Raw genomic sequence first — 16,145 nt, forward strand, 5'->3', positions numbered from 1 at the left:
ACTTGTCTCCTAATATTTATTTGTTCAGATGATACCTATACCAGATTAAAACACATGATTATATATAAATAAATATATATATTTGTATGCAAACACCCACCCCCCCACTTGCAGATTTTGCTGCCATTTTGTTAGAAACTCTCTCTCATAAGTAAGATAGCAAATAAGTCAAAAATATCTATTTGAGAGAAAACTGCAAAGACAGAAAAGCACTCTGCTCCCATGCCAGCATTCTCAAACCTCATCAAGTCTTACAAGAAGAGCTGGAAAGAATAATGAATTCCCAGACAGGGAATTTTTGGTGTTACTCTTTCCCCCTAATCCAATATGCCACAAGAATTATATCTGCAGTTCCTCTATATGCACACTGAGACAGAGAGCCCTGGGCTAAAATACAACCCCAAAAGCACATTTAAAATCTAGGTTTAAAGTATGTTCTCCACACCTGGGTAATTATTGCTGCCCTTTCCTGTAACAGGGATGATAACTTTTCTTGTTCCTTTTGGTGAGCAGCCTGTGCCTTCTCCCTCTCCTGAATTAACATCTGCTCCTTGTCATGTAGTGAGGCCTTTTTTTCAGCTTCAAATTCATCCTGCATAAATCACATATACTTGGATTTACTGGGAGAAGAAAAAAAGTGTCCGAACACCACCACCATCCTCCCAAAAAAACCTCAAACATGCCTTGTACTTTTTCTGTATTCTTCAGAAGTACACATTGTGCCTCTCAGAATAATCAGCAGTAACTCAGACATTGGCACCTCCAAACAATAAAATTATGCAGACTGTGATCAGAATCAAAAATGGTGTGGCCAGCAGAACCAGGGCAGTGACTGTCCCTCTGTACTCAGCACTAATAAAGCACAATTTTATCTATGAACATCAACACACTCCAACATAATGGCCACCTATTTTTCACATTGGCAAGTCAAGAGAACAGATTTTCCCCATGGCAAGAAATAAGATTCAAAGAAGACCTGCAGTCACCCAAGATGACATGGATCCTTTGCAGAAAGACTGGCTCAGTCTTTGCCACATGGCCTAGCAGTTAGGAAGGAAAAAAATGAGCTGAAGGGAAGGATGATGTTCCTTGACCTAAAACATGGCATTTGTGGACAAAATCTCTGAAGCAGCCTGCTTGTTCACAGAAGCACTTAGAGTATGTGAGAGCACAGACAGCAATTCTGAATACCTCAAATCTTCTAGGGAAGGCAGAGGGAAGAACCAAGGGAACAGGCTGGCATGAAGACAACTGCATAATCAGCACAGGGGAGTGGGAAGGGAAAGGCTTGTTGTAAAAACCTGTATCAGCCCAGTCTGACACTGCAAAGAGATCCAGACAGTCTCTTTTGGGACAAAACTCCAGTCATCAGGCTCATGAGGCAAAAAAATCTAACTGAATCCATAGACAGCTGTACCAGCAGGAGAATTAGACCTGGAAAAGTTGCAACAAAAAGTGAAGTTTCTGGTGTTGTAAATGCTAATTATGGCAGCATAAGAGAAAAAAGCAGGGATCACTTCTGGAGTTTCTGCATGACAGTCCAGTCCCAGCTTCTGTGGGATGAAGGTTGGGGTTCAGCTGAGGACAGCAGTGCCAAATATACCTGCAGCAGCTTTTCAGGATACACTTGTACCCTCTGCTTCAAAAGACAGCTGCACCAGCCAGAGAGGTCAAACAGTGATCAGGACTACACAGAGGGTCAGAGGCAGGAAACATCTTGAAAATGCTTATCATGATATTTATCATAGTGAATCAATGAAAGCAGAGAATTAACAACAAGAGTAACAACAAAGTATCTCAGACAAGGAGTTCACTGCCATCACACACTTGGGAAATGCTCAGATAATATTGAATATTTTGCCACACACAGTATGTGCAGTAGATGGGATGCTAGGCCAAGGGCACAGTGTCTGCAGACAGCAAGAAGAAAAAGTTTCAAATGACAAACTGAAATATGTACACCAAGAATGCTGCTTAGAGCATGTTTCACTGATGTTTTGGCTGAAGGACACTTCATATCCAGTTCAACACTTTAAACCAACACTGTGGTAAAAAGACAATTGCTCACAGAACACTGCTTTATTTCCAGTGCTGCTTTTCTAGTTCTAATATTGTGAAGCATGGGAGATCTCATTCAGACTGTCATTTCAGAGGCTGAAGAACAAAAATCTTACACCAATTACTCTTTTTCAGCAAAACACACTCCCAGTGCATAGTCAGAAGTGCACTTTCAGCAGAGCCTACCTTCAGCTGTGCAATCTGCTGTTCCAGCAGCACCTCTGACTGACATTTCAGCAGCTCAATCTCCTCCTGGAACTGAAGCTGCTGCTTCAATTTTACATCCTCAAATTGAGCCAGAAGAGCTTTTCTCACAGATTCTACTTCAGAAGCTGATGCAGAAGCATACAGCTGCAGACAAGGAAGGAATATAAAATATTTTAGCTGCAGTGTTAGAATTAAAGAAAAAAATGAAACCAAACTAAACCCATCAAGCTAAATCAAATTCTGAAAAGTACATTCACAGTCCTCAAGGTCACACAGGGCTGCTGTCTGTCATCATGCTGAGTATAGAAAAAACCAGGTTGATAAAAATAGATAAGAAGCAACCAGGCATTAGGTATCAAGTATCTCCTGTATTCATGAAGCCATTGGGTCAGACTAACACAACTTACTCTTTCCCCTAAAAGAAATTTTAAAAACCAAAGAGGAAAGAAGGGGAGAGAAACACAAGGAGATCATATTTTGTTAAGATGTGATTTCCCTTGTTCAAATGGGAGCAAACATTATGCATCTCTATTTAATGCAATTATCCTGGGATACAATACTGAAAAGTTTGAGAGATTTTTGTTCATATAGGGTTTTTTTTTTCCTACAGTTCTCTCTAAGAAGAGTCACTGTAGTCATTAGAATATACAAATCCTATTTTTAGGATGATGTGCTTGAAGACTGAATCACCATTAGAACCTCCCAGGAAACAAAAGAAAATTTCTCCCCAGGCAATCTATTCTTCTAAAAGTGATTTAAGAATTATTTGGAATATTACCAAATCTTCAATTTAGTAAGTGAAAAAGCAAAATATAGTAGCACTTTAATTTAATGTGTTCTGTGGTTGTAGCTGGATAAAGCTCATTTTGTTTGTGACTTTCCTACTATAGGAAAGTCACATACAACACCAGTGGCTGCTTGTTTCTACAGAAGTCAGACTGTATCCTCTCATTATTGGCACCATTAAAAAAATTCAAAAACCATCCAGATATACTAAGCTGAATAAAACTGAATTTATTTTAGGATAAAACATGGATTTTTTTTTTGAGTTTAGGTATTAACAGCATTCTGACCTCTTGCTCACATTCATGCTGTGCTTTTAGTTTCCCCAATTCTTCTTCCAATTCCCTGGAGTATTCCTCCTTATGCTTCCTAATATCTGCCTCATGAAGATCCTGAAGCTCTTGGAGTGCTTTCCTGTGCCTTTCCTCCATCTGCAACACTTCCACACGTAACAGATCCAGGGCCAGACGTTTCTCTTCTTCCAGCAACTGCCTTTGATTTCGAAGAGCTGTGTTCACATCATCCTGAGGAAGAATTAATTTTAAAAAGGGGAGGGGAAAAAAAAGTAAGTGCAAATATCTTTGCAGTCCATTTGTCAAGCTTTTAAAGTAAACAGGAGCAATATTGTTTCATGAAGGATGAGCATACATAGCCTCTAAAACATTGAAATGGGTTTATTTTTCTTATCTAGTTTAAGCTTTGTAAATCCTTACTTATTCAGAAGCATCTTCTGATTCCTAGAGATGTGGCTTAACCTCCAGAATTGCATTTACTTTGGTCTAATCACTTTCTGAAGAGCTATACAATAGCTCTACTGGGGAGAGGAGTTCTGATCCACAGAATGGAGATCCTCCAATCTTAAAAATGTTAAAAGATGCACCTAATTTGTAACTTTTCAACAAATGATACAGAAGACTCAGACTGAGGATTTGGGGCAGGAAGCAACAGATGGATTTAATTTTCAGCTAGAGTTTCCTGCTTCAGCTCATAATATGGCCACACACAGTGTGTCAGTGCTGGCACAGAGAGGTTGTGAAAATATCCCCTGAGAACAAAGGAAAAGGTGATCCCACACAATGTGCCATGAAATTTCACCTCCTGTGCCAGGTTTTCTTTCTGACTCACCTTATGAGCTTCTTCTGCTTCAAGAGCCATGGTTTTAAGCTTTTCCATATTAACAGCAGCTAGCTCAATTTTCAAATTGTTAAGAGAAAGCTGAAGTTCTTCAGCATGCTTTAATTTCAGCATCTCAATCTCCTGAAGCAGCTGTGCCTGATGCATCTTATCCTGCTCTTGAAGCTGCTCCCTGTGCTGCAGCTGTAGCTTCTCCAGAGCCTGACTGTGCTCATCTCTCACAGTCTGAATTTCAGATAGGTAGGAAGACTCCAAGGAATCCAGATTTGACAAGTGTTTAATCTCCAGCTCATCAATTTGGGCCTGATGCTTTGTCTGTAGGTCAGCAACACAACTTTCAAGCTGAATCTGATGTTGATTTTCCAATGTAGATTTAAGTGTTTCAATTTCAGCTTGGTGTTTTGCCTGAAAATCAGCTGTCAGAGACAAAATCTGCTGCTTATGCTTCTCCTGTAACTGCTGACTTTGGAGTTCCAGCTCATCCACATGTTTATTTTTCAGCTTTTGGAGAAGAGTCTCTTGCTCAGTTGTGAATTTCTGAGTCATTGCTTTGTGTTCCTCCATAAACCTATATTATTTGCAAGAAAATTAGGAGACTTGTCAAAAAAGTCACTGTTTTTTAAAATAATTGACCTAATAAATAATCATCCAAGGAAAATAAATAGACCTCACTTATTCTCCACAAGTTTTACTTGTTGTTTCAAACACAGAACTAAATTCAAGGCAAGCTATAACAATGATTTCATAGCCATGTAATTAAAGGTTCCTGCAATGCCACCTGGGAGTATCTGGTTATTACTAGAAAAACTGGCAACTTAAAAATACAAAGCAACACATTTGAGAAATACTGCCATGAGAGTATCTCATGGTGCATACATTGCTGCATCTCAAATGTGCTGCCTGCAAATAAATGAACTGCCACAACAAACACCTCTAAAAACATCTGGCAAAGACAGATGTGCAAGTGTATGTGGGATACTTGGGGCTCCTCCAAACCCAGCTGAGTTCTACTTAAAGCTTGAAGATTTAGTATCTGAAGTACTACCACTTAATGCAATCAGCAACTAGAATATTTTTGAATACAGACACCAGTAACTAAAAAAAAAAAAAAAAAATTATCTACAAGTTAAGTTGCTGCTTTCAATTTTTCCTTGCAGTCATTATTTCTCCAGTATTGTTCTGAGAACATATTTTTGGGGAGGGAAGAAGGAATAAATTTGAAGCAATGCATACAAATATCCAAGAGGTGGTTGTTTACTTCCCTTAATTCACTTGAAACAACAGGTGAAGGAAGGGGAAGAAAAACAGTAATTCCAGGCATCAACTATAATTGAAGAATACCAAAGGGGGCCCCATCAACCTCAGCATTCAATGGCTAGCACAAGCCTCATTCACCAGGAAAAGTTTGTTTACATTCATTTGAATTGTGTAAAAACATTTAGAGAATTTTTCCACTCACAGATACTATCACACTTCTCTTTGAGGGCTGGCATATGATTTCTGTGTCAGTCAGATAGTGCCATCAAGTGACTATTTTGAATTATTAAGGTTAAAGTAAGACAAAGCAACTCTAAAAATGGGAAGAGAAAAGGAAACTTACTTGTTTTGTGCTTCCAGGAGTTTGAGTGCACATTCCTCCTGCAGGCAGAGCGTGGCTTTTTCCATTTCTTTTGCCATGAGGGCTTTGGCTGCCTCCAGGTCAGCTTCATATTGCTGCTGAGCTTTCTGCACAGCCTGGGCCCCTGCAAGGCTGTCCTCCAGCTGCTGCAAGTTGTTCTGCTGCTCCTTCACCAGCTTCTCCAGCTCTAGAATTTTGGCAGCTTGGTGATCTTGAAGCTGAATCATTTCAGCTTCACGGAGTTCAAACTGTTTTTGTAAGTTCTGCTTCTCAGATTCTGCTCTGGTTTGCAGTTCCATTTGCAATAGTGATAACTTCTCTTCTGCTAGGATTCTCTGGGCCTCACTTTCACATTGCCATTTATTCTCTTTTTCTTTGTACATATTCTCTATTTTCTGGACTTCTTCTTTTAATTCATTCCTGTGATCCTCAGCAATCTTATATTTTACCTGTGAAGATAATAATTTAGAACAAGAAAGAATAAATCACCAAAACCAAAATGAAGTGCTTAAAGTGAACACTCTCAGGCATTTAAGGTCTTGCAAAGATTAAATTCTTGTAGTGAAGTAATCCTTCCTAATGAAAGTAAGGCTGAAATGACAATTTATAAACTGACATGCATAAATTCAATGATTAAGAATTAATTTGAGTTATGAAGATAAGAAAAAATTAAAACAGAATTCTAGCATTAATATGGTACTATAGGTTGATATTTCTCTTGAGGACACTTATCTTCTTTTCAGGACTTTAACTTATACAGCCATGGGCATCTTAGGTGTTTATATTAGGCATGAATAAAAATACATTTTAAACTTCTTTTAAAAGCCACATAAAAAGCATGTAGCACAAAAACAGAAGCCAAAGCAGCAAATGATTGCTCAGTGACAGAAGCAAAATAAAGACTGTGTCTGGCTTTCTCCACCAGTTTCTAAACCTGGAAAAGGATATATATAATCCATGGCCCTTCAGAAAGGGTGGAAGGGAGGACTTGATAAATAAAAGCTTCACCCACCTAATTCTCATAAGTATTCAAATGTGCAACAATTTAAGCAATGAATTAACATCCAATCTAAGTTTATCTTCAGATGGAACAGGTGATTTAACATATAAGAGTGACAGTAGGATTGTCTCAGCTCTAAGGCTTTCAGGTACAAGAGTTACACCAAAACAGAAGTGTATTCCAACATTTGTGCCTACCCAGGCAAGAACATTTAAAGCTTTAGCTACTAACCCCAACCTGGGACTTTTAAATGCAAGTGCTGCCTCTCCCTCCCTTGGCCTTCCCACCAGGCTGAAACTTTGTCCAACTCCACACAAAACACACACACACACAAATGACCTTTTCCATTTCTTCCTTCAGATGCTTTTCATTCTGCTCAGAGAACTCTCTTTGTTTTACAATCTCTTCCTTTAAAAGCCTGATTTCCTCTGAGAGCTCTGCAATATGCTGTTTCTCAGAGCTGGAGAGAGTGAGCTTGGCTTTGTGCTCTTCCTCCAACACAGACACTCCCTCAGCCACCTCCTTCTCAACCTGATGTGCTACATCTTGAGCACTCTGGAGACACAGTCTGGTGATTTCTAGAAAGAAAAAAAAAAAAAAAACCAACAAACCAATAAAATTATTTGTATTAAAAGCTCCTGTTGATGCACAGCAACAAAGCTGAATCTTGTCAGCTGTGCCATTTATCAGTAACCATGCTAACTACAGGACAAGGAGAACTGCTCAGCTAGATGATTTTATATTCTGTTCCATTTTATCACCACCTAGGGAATTTACCAGTATTAACACACAGAATAATCATAAAACCTGTGGCAGGACCTGCCTCCTTATCTACAACAGCCAGAGGAGCAGACTTTTTTGCTGGACAACATAATGGCAGATTTATGGAAGTTTTATCTCCTCTTCTGCACATTTATTTAACACAAGGCATTTCCCCAAAAGTCAGGCAGGACAAATCTCTAAATGTTCTAATTTAAGCAGTTTTCATATCCTCTCTAATATTAAAAATAAATAATTCAAGATAAGAAATATAAGGGCAAATTTAAAAAGCTCTACTAATCCTTTCAGCCAGCATACAGTGGAATACAATTACAACCACATGTGTTAAATTAGCTAAGTTATGTATTGTTAATTCCAATGTTTGTATGACAGTGTCTTTCTAGGCATCAAAAATGGAAACCTGATCAACTATTTTAGCAACTGCTCCACAGTTCTGGTAGTTTTTACTACAAAATAAACAACCACAGGTCACCACATCTTTGGAAAGGCAACTCAGTATGTTCCTAAGTGCTCTATGAAAGGGATTAACATCTGTTAAATATTCCCCATAGTTTAGGGTAAACTAGTAAGTTCAAACTTCTTCAGACAAGCCTGTTTAAAGAAAAATGTAACCCACACAAGCAGCTTCCTGTTTCCCTTCCCAGTCTGCCAGACCATCCTACCTTTAGAATGTTCTTCTGAAAGTTGGGCCTGGAGCTGCTCAACTTCTAAACAATGCTTTCTTTTCATGGCCTCAATTTCTGTCACATGTTTGTCTGCCAGATCCATCTGCATTTTCATCAGGTCTTCTTTATACTGAAGTGCAAGGGAGGATCTTAAGGAATCCAGTTCATGCCTGTGTTGTTCTGTAAGCTGTAGTTCCAAACAGGCAAGCTCTTCCTAAAGAAATAAAGGGTTAGGAAGAGATCTTTAGCTTCTAAGAAACCATAATGAGAATCTTTCAATGACAGAAAGGAAAATTCCTTTTCCAAACTCTTGGTCAACTTGAAATAAGTTGAGCAAAAGTGTTGAGGTCTTCACTTACAGCAAGGTGCATGAAAATAGGGGCATAAATATGAGAGGCCAAAATAGAATCTTGGATTGAAGAGAACAAGGACAGACACTATTACTACCAGAACTACAGAAAAGAGAAACACCATCAGTTCTGCATTTGTGTAGAAGAACTGATAAGCTCCTTACCCAGCACAGGATAACCCAAACAGCACACAAAATTACAGAGCACTGTTCCAGCTGCTCCACTCTGCAGCCTCTGAGGCTGAGAGATATTTAAAGTTGGTAACTTACCAAAAAAATAATTAGTCCAACTAAACACCTGAAATTAATTTACTCTTTGTAAGAGCTAGGAATCAGACATGAGCTTTCATACAGGTCATGTAAAGAACAGCAGAATTTCCAATATATCAAAAATCCTACCTGCTGTTTTTGAAGCTGTTGGTTTAGCTGACCAAGTGCAACATCTCTCTCCTTCTCAGCAGTCTCTTCAAAACATGTGACAGAAGAACTGAGAAAAGAGTTTTAAAGGTTAAGACTGTGATATGTTATGAATCAAGTTAAATTTACTTGATGTCTTATGGTTAGTACTGAAAGTAGGCAAAAACTGTAACAACTGCTCAGGACTGGGCCATCACCTAATACTCAATCCCCATAGACTAACATCATCTTTTATGTTAAAGAAAAATAAAATGGAAGCAAGTTGCCATAAAATGAAAAAGAACAGATTACCTGAGGTCTCCTGCTTGATCTTGACTCATTTCCAACTCCGACAGTGAATATTCTGTCAGTTCTTGCTGTCTCTGATGCAACAAAGTCAATTCTTCTCTGTAGTTTTCTTCAGCAGCAATTAACTTGTTTTCAAAATAAAGTCTCAGTTGCTCCAACTCAGTTTCATGCTCCCTGTTTCTCTGCTGCAGCTGCTGTTCAAACTCCTGTTTCAAACATTCTATGTCTTTTACCTGTGATGCTCGAGCCAGGAGCTGCTCTTTTAGCTCTGGAATGAGGCAAAACCAACACAAGCACTAAGAATACATCTCTTTAGGCTAAATAATTCTGTGATGATTTAGTTGCTCAGTGTCAGTGGTTTAGGAATGGCATTGCCCCGTTAATATTTCCACTAAACCACCACAAACCACTCCCTTTTCAATCAGAGTCAAAAAAAGCAGAGATCACAGGTTGAGGTAAGAACCATTTACTGGAAATAGCAATGAGATAAGAAAAATGAACTTCTAAAAGACAAAAAATTCCTTCCTCTGAAGACATTCTCAGTTGCACTGCATTCAGAGAAACCATCCTCATGTTAACAATCAAAATCACCAGCACACCATTAGCTCTCCTCATTTTCCTGCATCCAGGACTAGGCTGGTAACAAGCAGAGTCCTGCACTATTGCTTCTACTAATTTCTTCTACTGGGTGCTCTTGTAGCACCCAGAACCAATCAATTATTCAAGAACATTTATTTGCTCCAGGCAAAACTATCTAAACAAAACCAAATCGAAATAAAATAATTTCTGGGTAATTTTAATGATGGTTTTCTTACCCATTTCATGCTCAGAGGCTGAACTGACTGGATTAAAAGAATCAACCAATAAAACAGGAATAATAAAACAGGAATGCAGTAAAAATCAGCTACCAAGGCTGGTTAAGCAAGCTGCCCTCCTTCCAGAGAGAGAACAATGGCCAGCACTGCAGCTTTTCATCAGCCCTCTGAGAGCCTTCTTCCCCACTTTCTATTAAACCAGCAGTAATGTTATGGGAAGTTAAAAGGTACAAGAAAAGGGGAAAAAACCTCAAGAGAAGAAACTTTTCCCCATAGTTCAACTTTCCAAATAATTCAAGTTAATTAAATCCCCAAAGAATCAGTTGAAGAGGGAAATACATTTCAAGAAGGTGGAACTTGGAGAAATCCCTTGAAAATAAACAACTTGCCTGGAGAAAAGCAGCTGCTTGTGCTACATAAGAGAAACTTAAGAAACATTGATGAAAACAGAGGATGCCATCCAGGAGCAACACAACTGATTGTCATAATGTAGTTTTGTGTAGCAAACCAGAAAATGGATTCATGGCATGAAAAAATCCTCACAATGAACATGCAAACAGAAAGAGTAAGAGAAGAAATAAGTGTTCAAGGCCAGGTTGGATGGGGCTTGGATAGTGGAAGGTGGCATTGGTTGGAATGAGATGATCTTTAAGGTCCCTTCCAACTCAAAACACTCCATGATTCTGTGAATTAACTCCATAAGCAGGTTCAAGCCTGCTTCCAAAGGGAGAAGCTGCCAGGCACAGGGACCAGAGGAACCAAGTGACAAGAAGGGACAAGTAACACCATCAGAGTGATAGGTAAGTCCAATCTGACACAGGTAGGTTTTGCCTAACCAGCAAAGTCTACTAGCACAAAATTAACCCAAAATAGTGTTTAGCTGTTCTCAACTGGCATGTCAATCTTAGACCAGAGCAGCAATCCCATTGTGCAGCTGCTGTGATTTGAATCCTACCACCAACCCAAATGCATGGCAAAAATCATCACTCAAATGAAGAACAGCAGACTTTTTCAAGACCTCACACACCAACAGAGATGCTTACTTGGACCATGAGCCAGCATTCTGGTCTCACCACCTTCAAGAAAGGTGAAGAAACAGAAAGTCCAAAATACAGGATTTTCCAAGATTAGAGACATGGAAAGACATGTGAAGGGTTAAAGATTAGGGCTACAGAGAATAATTCCAGCAAACACTATAAAGTACTATAATTCTGTATTATCAAAACAAGAAGATTAAATAGTCAAAGTCAAGTCTGTCTAATAGAAAAAATTACTTATTTAGTGTAGGACTAAACCAAAGAAAACCCTAATACACTCCAAAAGCTACCTACAGTTACATTATTCAGAAAATCTGAAATAGTATTTGAAGAATGTTACTTGTGCCTTCTGTTCTAACTACTTCAGCAGAACTCAAGAATCTCATGTTTGAGTCTCAACACTAGGAGAACACTGGCACAGTCATGGTCTTTAGGTTGTTTCTTTTTCCTTCAGAAGTTCTTTAATGTGTTATACACATCTGTGCACACACATCTAAGACATGTTATATTTAATTTCAAAAGTCTACATCATCTCCAACCACTACTTTGCAAAAATGGCTGTTTTATTCAATACATGTGGGTCTTGAAACAGAAACACAAATAGGAGCAGGCTATTGCACTGATCAGCATTTTCTTCAGATTTTAATTACATGATACTTAATTTGATATTTCAATGAAAAACCTTTTGTTTTCACTAAAGATTTTTACAGTGTGCAGGAAGGGAGTGGGAAGAGAAAGGAAAAGCACAGGATTAAACTTTTCCCCACAGTCCTACCATGTTTTTTGATGTTGCTGAACTTCTCATCTGACACTGACTCAGCTCAGACTAGAGATAGTCTGATCATTGGGATACAACCCACTGACACTGCAGCCTTCAAGTGTGTTTCTGGCAAACAGTTGGAAGCATTTTGTGTCAATAATGTGTACTGCTGCATGAAGAAGAGGCAAAAAATAAAATGTGTCAGTTTGGAACATACCACTTAGCTCTTGTCGATTTGCTCGGGTACTGTCCAGCTGAGACCAAAGCTGCTTGAGTTCTTCCTGTGACTGAGCCTTGAGCTGCTCATGCTCAACCTGAAGTTGGTCCAGCTACAAAAAAAAAAAAAAGTTAAAAAAAACCCAAACAAACAAACAAAAAAAAAAAACCCCACCTTAACTTGTTAAGCAACTTTGTTCTCAGGGCTTATTTTACATGCAAGAGACACTTCTGTCAGAAATAGGTGGAAACAGTGACAACACCACTCTCAGCTCCTGACAGTATCAGAGATACTGAGTAGCAGCATCTCAACTATTACACCCACTCCTCTGAGAGGGAAGAATTTGTTCCTGATGCCATAATTATCTTCTTTGGCAAAAAAAATAAGACATTAGCCAGATAAAAAGGAAATGTGAGAATCAGAAAATGAGGAATATAAATACAGAGGAAGAGATGGAACCAAATGGAACAAAGGTAAATGCATTCCAAACTCCTATTGAAACTCCCAGAGTATTTACCTGCTTCATGATGCATTTTGCTTTTTCAATAATGTCCCTAAATACAAACAGGTCATCCAAATGATATGTATATAGTCCAGTTTTTGTTACATAAAGAGTAATCAGCTACTCTAAACAACTACAGAGATGTAATTTACCTCCTTCTGAAGATCCTGTTCTTTTTCTTGGCTTTTCCTCTTTATTTCTTCTAGGAGCTGGTTATGTTCAGCCTGCAGCTGTTCTTGTAATTTGGTGATGGCTAACTGGTGCTGCTTCTCCAATTCCACACATTTCACTAAAATTAAAAATTAGTTCTGTTACTCCTTCATCCCAGTTGATGAACAACCTGTACAACTTGTCTGTAACCAAAATAGAAATGCATGTCTCTAGCTTAAGCACCAGCTTTCAGGGAATCACAGCAATGCTTGGACAGTGAAGTATTTGAAAGTCAAGCATTTCCATGCACTGCTTCGTAGTTCTCTGCATCCCACACTGTTAGCTAGCAAAGAGAAAACCATTCATTTCATTAAGCCTTAACTGTTCACAATACAAATGCAATTCATTGTTAGAAAATGCTTCTATTAATATTAATCACAGTTTTGATTAACACAGCAACTGTCAAAACAGTTTTTCAGATGGTAGCAAAACAGCACATCCCTTGAACCTCTCATCTCATACTCTGTGGAAGTCAAAATGCAACAATTCTATCCAGGTTTGAAACAATATTTCATTTACAACCTGCTGTCCAGATAGTCTCATGCCATTGTCCCAGTTTTTAAATAAGGTTACATAAATACATCTTGGGTTAGTTTTTATACATGTTGTAAAATCCCTTAGCTATGTCACAGTTCAATAAAACAGCTGCCTCCCAGACCATGATACTTACTTTCAGATTGTACATTCTCCACAGAAAGAAGCCCCAGCTCTGCTCTGAGTTTCTCCAAATCCATTTCCAGAGATTTCTGCAGTGCTATCATCTCAGCCTCATGTTTTTCACACAGCTGCTCACACACATCTTTTAAACGTCTATCAGACTCTAACTTCCAGTCTCTTTTGAGGGTCTAAGAGAGTAAAACATCCATTATATTAAAGCAAACACACCCAGTAAATTAATGATCTTTTTCTCCATTTATTTGTCCTTTACAATAAATGTGTAGCAGATCTGGGACTTGTACCAGCTCTTGTCTTCTGAAAGGAGCTTTATTTTTTTCTTGTATAAAGAACAGAATTTGTACCTCTAATGCCTGGATATGTGTCTCTTCCATTTCCAATTCTATTTTCTTTCTCTGGTCAACTGTGAAATAAAATACTTATTAATAAATTTATGTAAAATGTTATTAAATGATAAGTAGAAACATGGATGAGATTACAATTTTCAACATCAAACTCAGGACTTTAATGGGCAGGCACAGAGCAGGGTAAGATGCTGGTTCTATCCATACCTGCTGTTATGTTACATCCTGCTAATCCACTTCCATTTTAGAAAACAAGCATTCTAGAGCTTACAGCTGCAAGGACAACTCAGAAAGTAAAGTTCAAATTACTTAGTAAAGCCTGCTTAAGCCCACAGAGAACATGATACTAAAAAGAAAAATAACCCCAAAGATACAAATTCTAATGACTAATGATGTAATTTTAACATTTCACTGCACACCACTATGAGCACATAATCATCTCCAGAAAGGAGGAGTAGCATGCAGCAGAAGATAGGAAACTTCCAATTTCTTCTACAAATGTTTAGGAAAAAAGCCAGCAAGACAGATGCCACTCTCTGCTCAGTCATCACTGACACCAATAGATTATTCCTTTCCAGCTCCTCACTTGATTAATTTCAGCCTCTTTTTTGATTTGCAGGAACCCTGTAAAGGCCTCTCAGCCACCTACCTACAGCATCAAAGCACTGTTGCCTAGGCTTATTTATAATATTGAATAGTTTAGAATATGCAAACATTACCTCAAGTCTTTCCATTGGAAATAAAACCTTAGAGATTAAACTGGTATTAAGTTACATTGGAAAAACAGCATTGATATTAAGAACTGCATCTTGACCTCCTCCTGCTCCCAAATGCCACTGTGCTATCAGTTCACTGCACTACTGGTGGCAACAAATGGTTTCCTACTTTTAGGTCAAAAAGAAACACCCTTAAATGAATGTTCTCTTTCTCTTAGGGAAAGAGAACTACAGGAATGGTTTCTAAACTTTATTTCAGATCTCAGAGGGGTGTGATGAGCAGTGCAAAATCTAGATGGAGGTGTGCAACCAGCAGTGTTCCCCATGGATCCATCTGAATACAAGGAAAAACTCTTTTTACTGAGGGTGGCAGAGCTCTGTAACAGCCCAAGAGAGGCTGTGGAGCCTTTTTCTCTGCAGATATTCAAAACATGCCTGGACACAATCCTGTGCAAATTGCTCTGGGTGAAGCTGCTCTAGCAGGGGTTTGATCATCTCCACAGAGCCCTTCCACCCCAATCAGCCTGGGATTCTGTAAACTTCTTCAGTGAAGTGCTGAAAGATTCACCTTTCTCCAGAAATTCCTCAAGCTCTGCCAGAAAGGTCAAAAATGGTCTGACCTGGGAAGAGGGAAATTTCCCAAATTTCCCAAACAGTGCCAAGAGCATCATCAGCAGGTCTTCAGTACCATGAGGTGCAACTGCCTTCTTGCTCATGCCACAACACAATCTTGTATGAAGTGCAGCTCAGAGCACACCCAGTTACAGCTTCTCACTGAGCCTTTCAGCTCCTTCCCAACTCCCTCCTAACACTGAGAGAATAAGCCAGGAAGCATTCACACATCTTCTCAGACAGACAACAGCAGTGCTGACTTAGGGCAAGAAAAACCTTGACAAAAAATAAGGGATAAGATCTCTACTCTTTGCACTGATCGAGTTCTTTATGAGAACTTGATCTAAAGCCTCCTGGAAGAAAGTAGTTCAGTTTAGCACTAATTTACAGATGAAGAACAACTAAACTTCTGTCTGCACAACCTCATTTTCATATATAACACATGCACTCTTGCACATGGCAGCCCTGCCCATATCACAGGTAACACCAGCTGTCACCAGCTCTACACCAAGACAGCAACCTGTGCAGGAAGAAAACTCATGTCCCTCAGTTTTAATACCTAGTTCTTGCTGATACTTGGACTTAAGGTCTTCTTTTTCCTTCAGACACTGCTCCTTGATCCTCTCCCACTCCAGCTGGTGGCGGCTCTGCAGAATTGCTACCTCCTGAGCACGTTTGTCATTGAGCATCTCCCGCAGCTCCACCAGGGCAGTCTCCTTCTCTTTCCTCAAGTTGGACTGTGTCAGCTCCAGCTGAGAGGTGTGCATATTGTTTAAGGTCAGCCGTAAAGCTTCCAGTTCAAGGCTGTGCAGTGTCTGCAGTGGAGTAAAAAAGGGTTTCTCCCTCCCCTCTAATGAAATGTGCTTGCTTTTTCACAACCAGTTTCAGTTTTGACTGTTAAACACATCTAAGTTTTGCTTTTGTGTACTTGAAGAAAACAGAAGCTGCTGTAATAGAT

General features: G+C 39.0%; 1 protein-coding gene across 7 annotated transcripts in view; it reads right to left on the minus strand.

Moving 5' to 3' along the window:
- Window positions 1-16,145, minus strand: part of PCNT (pericentrin) — a 68,777-nt gene that overhangs the window by 38,184 nt on the left and 14,448 nt on the right. For 6 of the 7 annotated variants that reach the window (XM_079311058.1, XM_079311057.1, XM_079311055.1 and 3 more), the window contains exons 10-23: window positions 15,747-16,002; window positions 13,860-13,918; window positions 13,511-13,685; window positions 12,783-12,919; window positions 12,129-12,240; window positions 9,303-9,567; window positions 8,994-9,081; window positions 8,243-8,459; window positions 7,140-7,378; window positions 5,783-6,249; window positions 4,174-4,750; window positions 3,339-3,572; window positions 2,245-2,409; window positions 446-592 (exon numbers count right to left, since the gene is read on the minus strand). In XM_079311058.1, coding sequence (XP_079167184.1) covers window positions 446-592; window positions 2,245-2,409; window positions 3,339-3,572; window positions 4,174-4,750; window positions 5,783-6,249; window positions 7,140-7,378; window positions 8,243-8,459; window positions 8,994-9,081; window positions 9,303-9,567; window positions 12,129-12,240; window positions 12,783-12,919; window positions 13,511-13,685; window positions 13,860-13,918; window positions 15,747-16,002 — 3,138 coding nt within the window. The remainder of the gene's footprint in view (window positions 1-445; window positions 593-2,244; window positions 2,410-3,338; window positions 3,573-4,173; window positions 4,751-5,782; window positions 6,250-7,139; window positions 7,379-8,242; window positions 8,460-8,993; window positions 9,082-9,302; window positions 9,568-12,128; window positions 12,241-12,782; window positions 12,920-13,510; window positions 13,686-13,859; window positions 13,919-15,746; window positions 16,003-16,145) is intronic. The other variant, XM_079311059.1, reaches the window with a different exon arrangement.

The sequence above is a fragment of the Erithacus rubecula genome, assembly GCF_903797595.1.
Source record: "Erithacus rubecula genome assembly, chromosome: 8".
NCBI classification, from domain to species: domain Eukaryota; kingdom Metazoa; phylum Chordata; class Aves; order Passeriformes; family Muscicapidae; genus Erithacus; species Erithacus rubecula.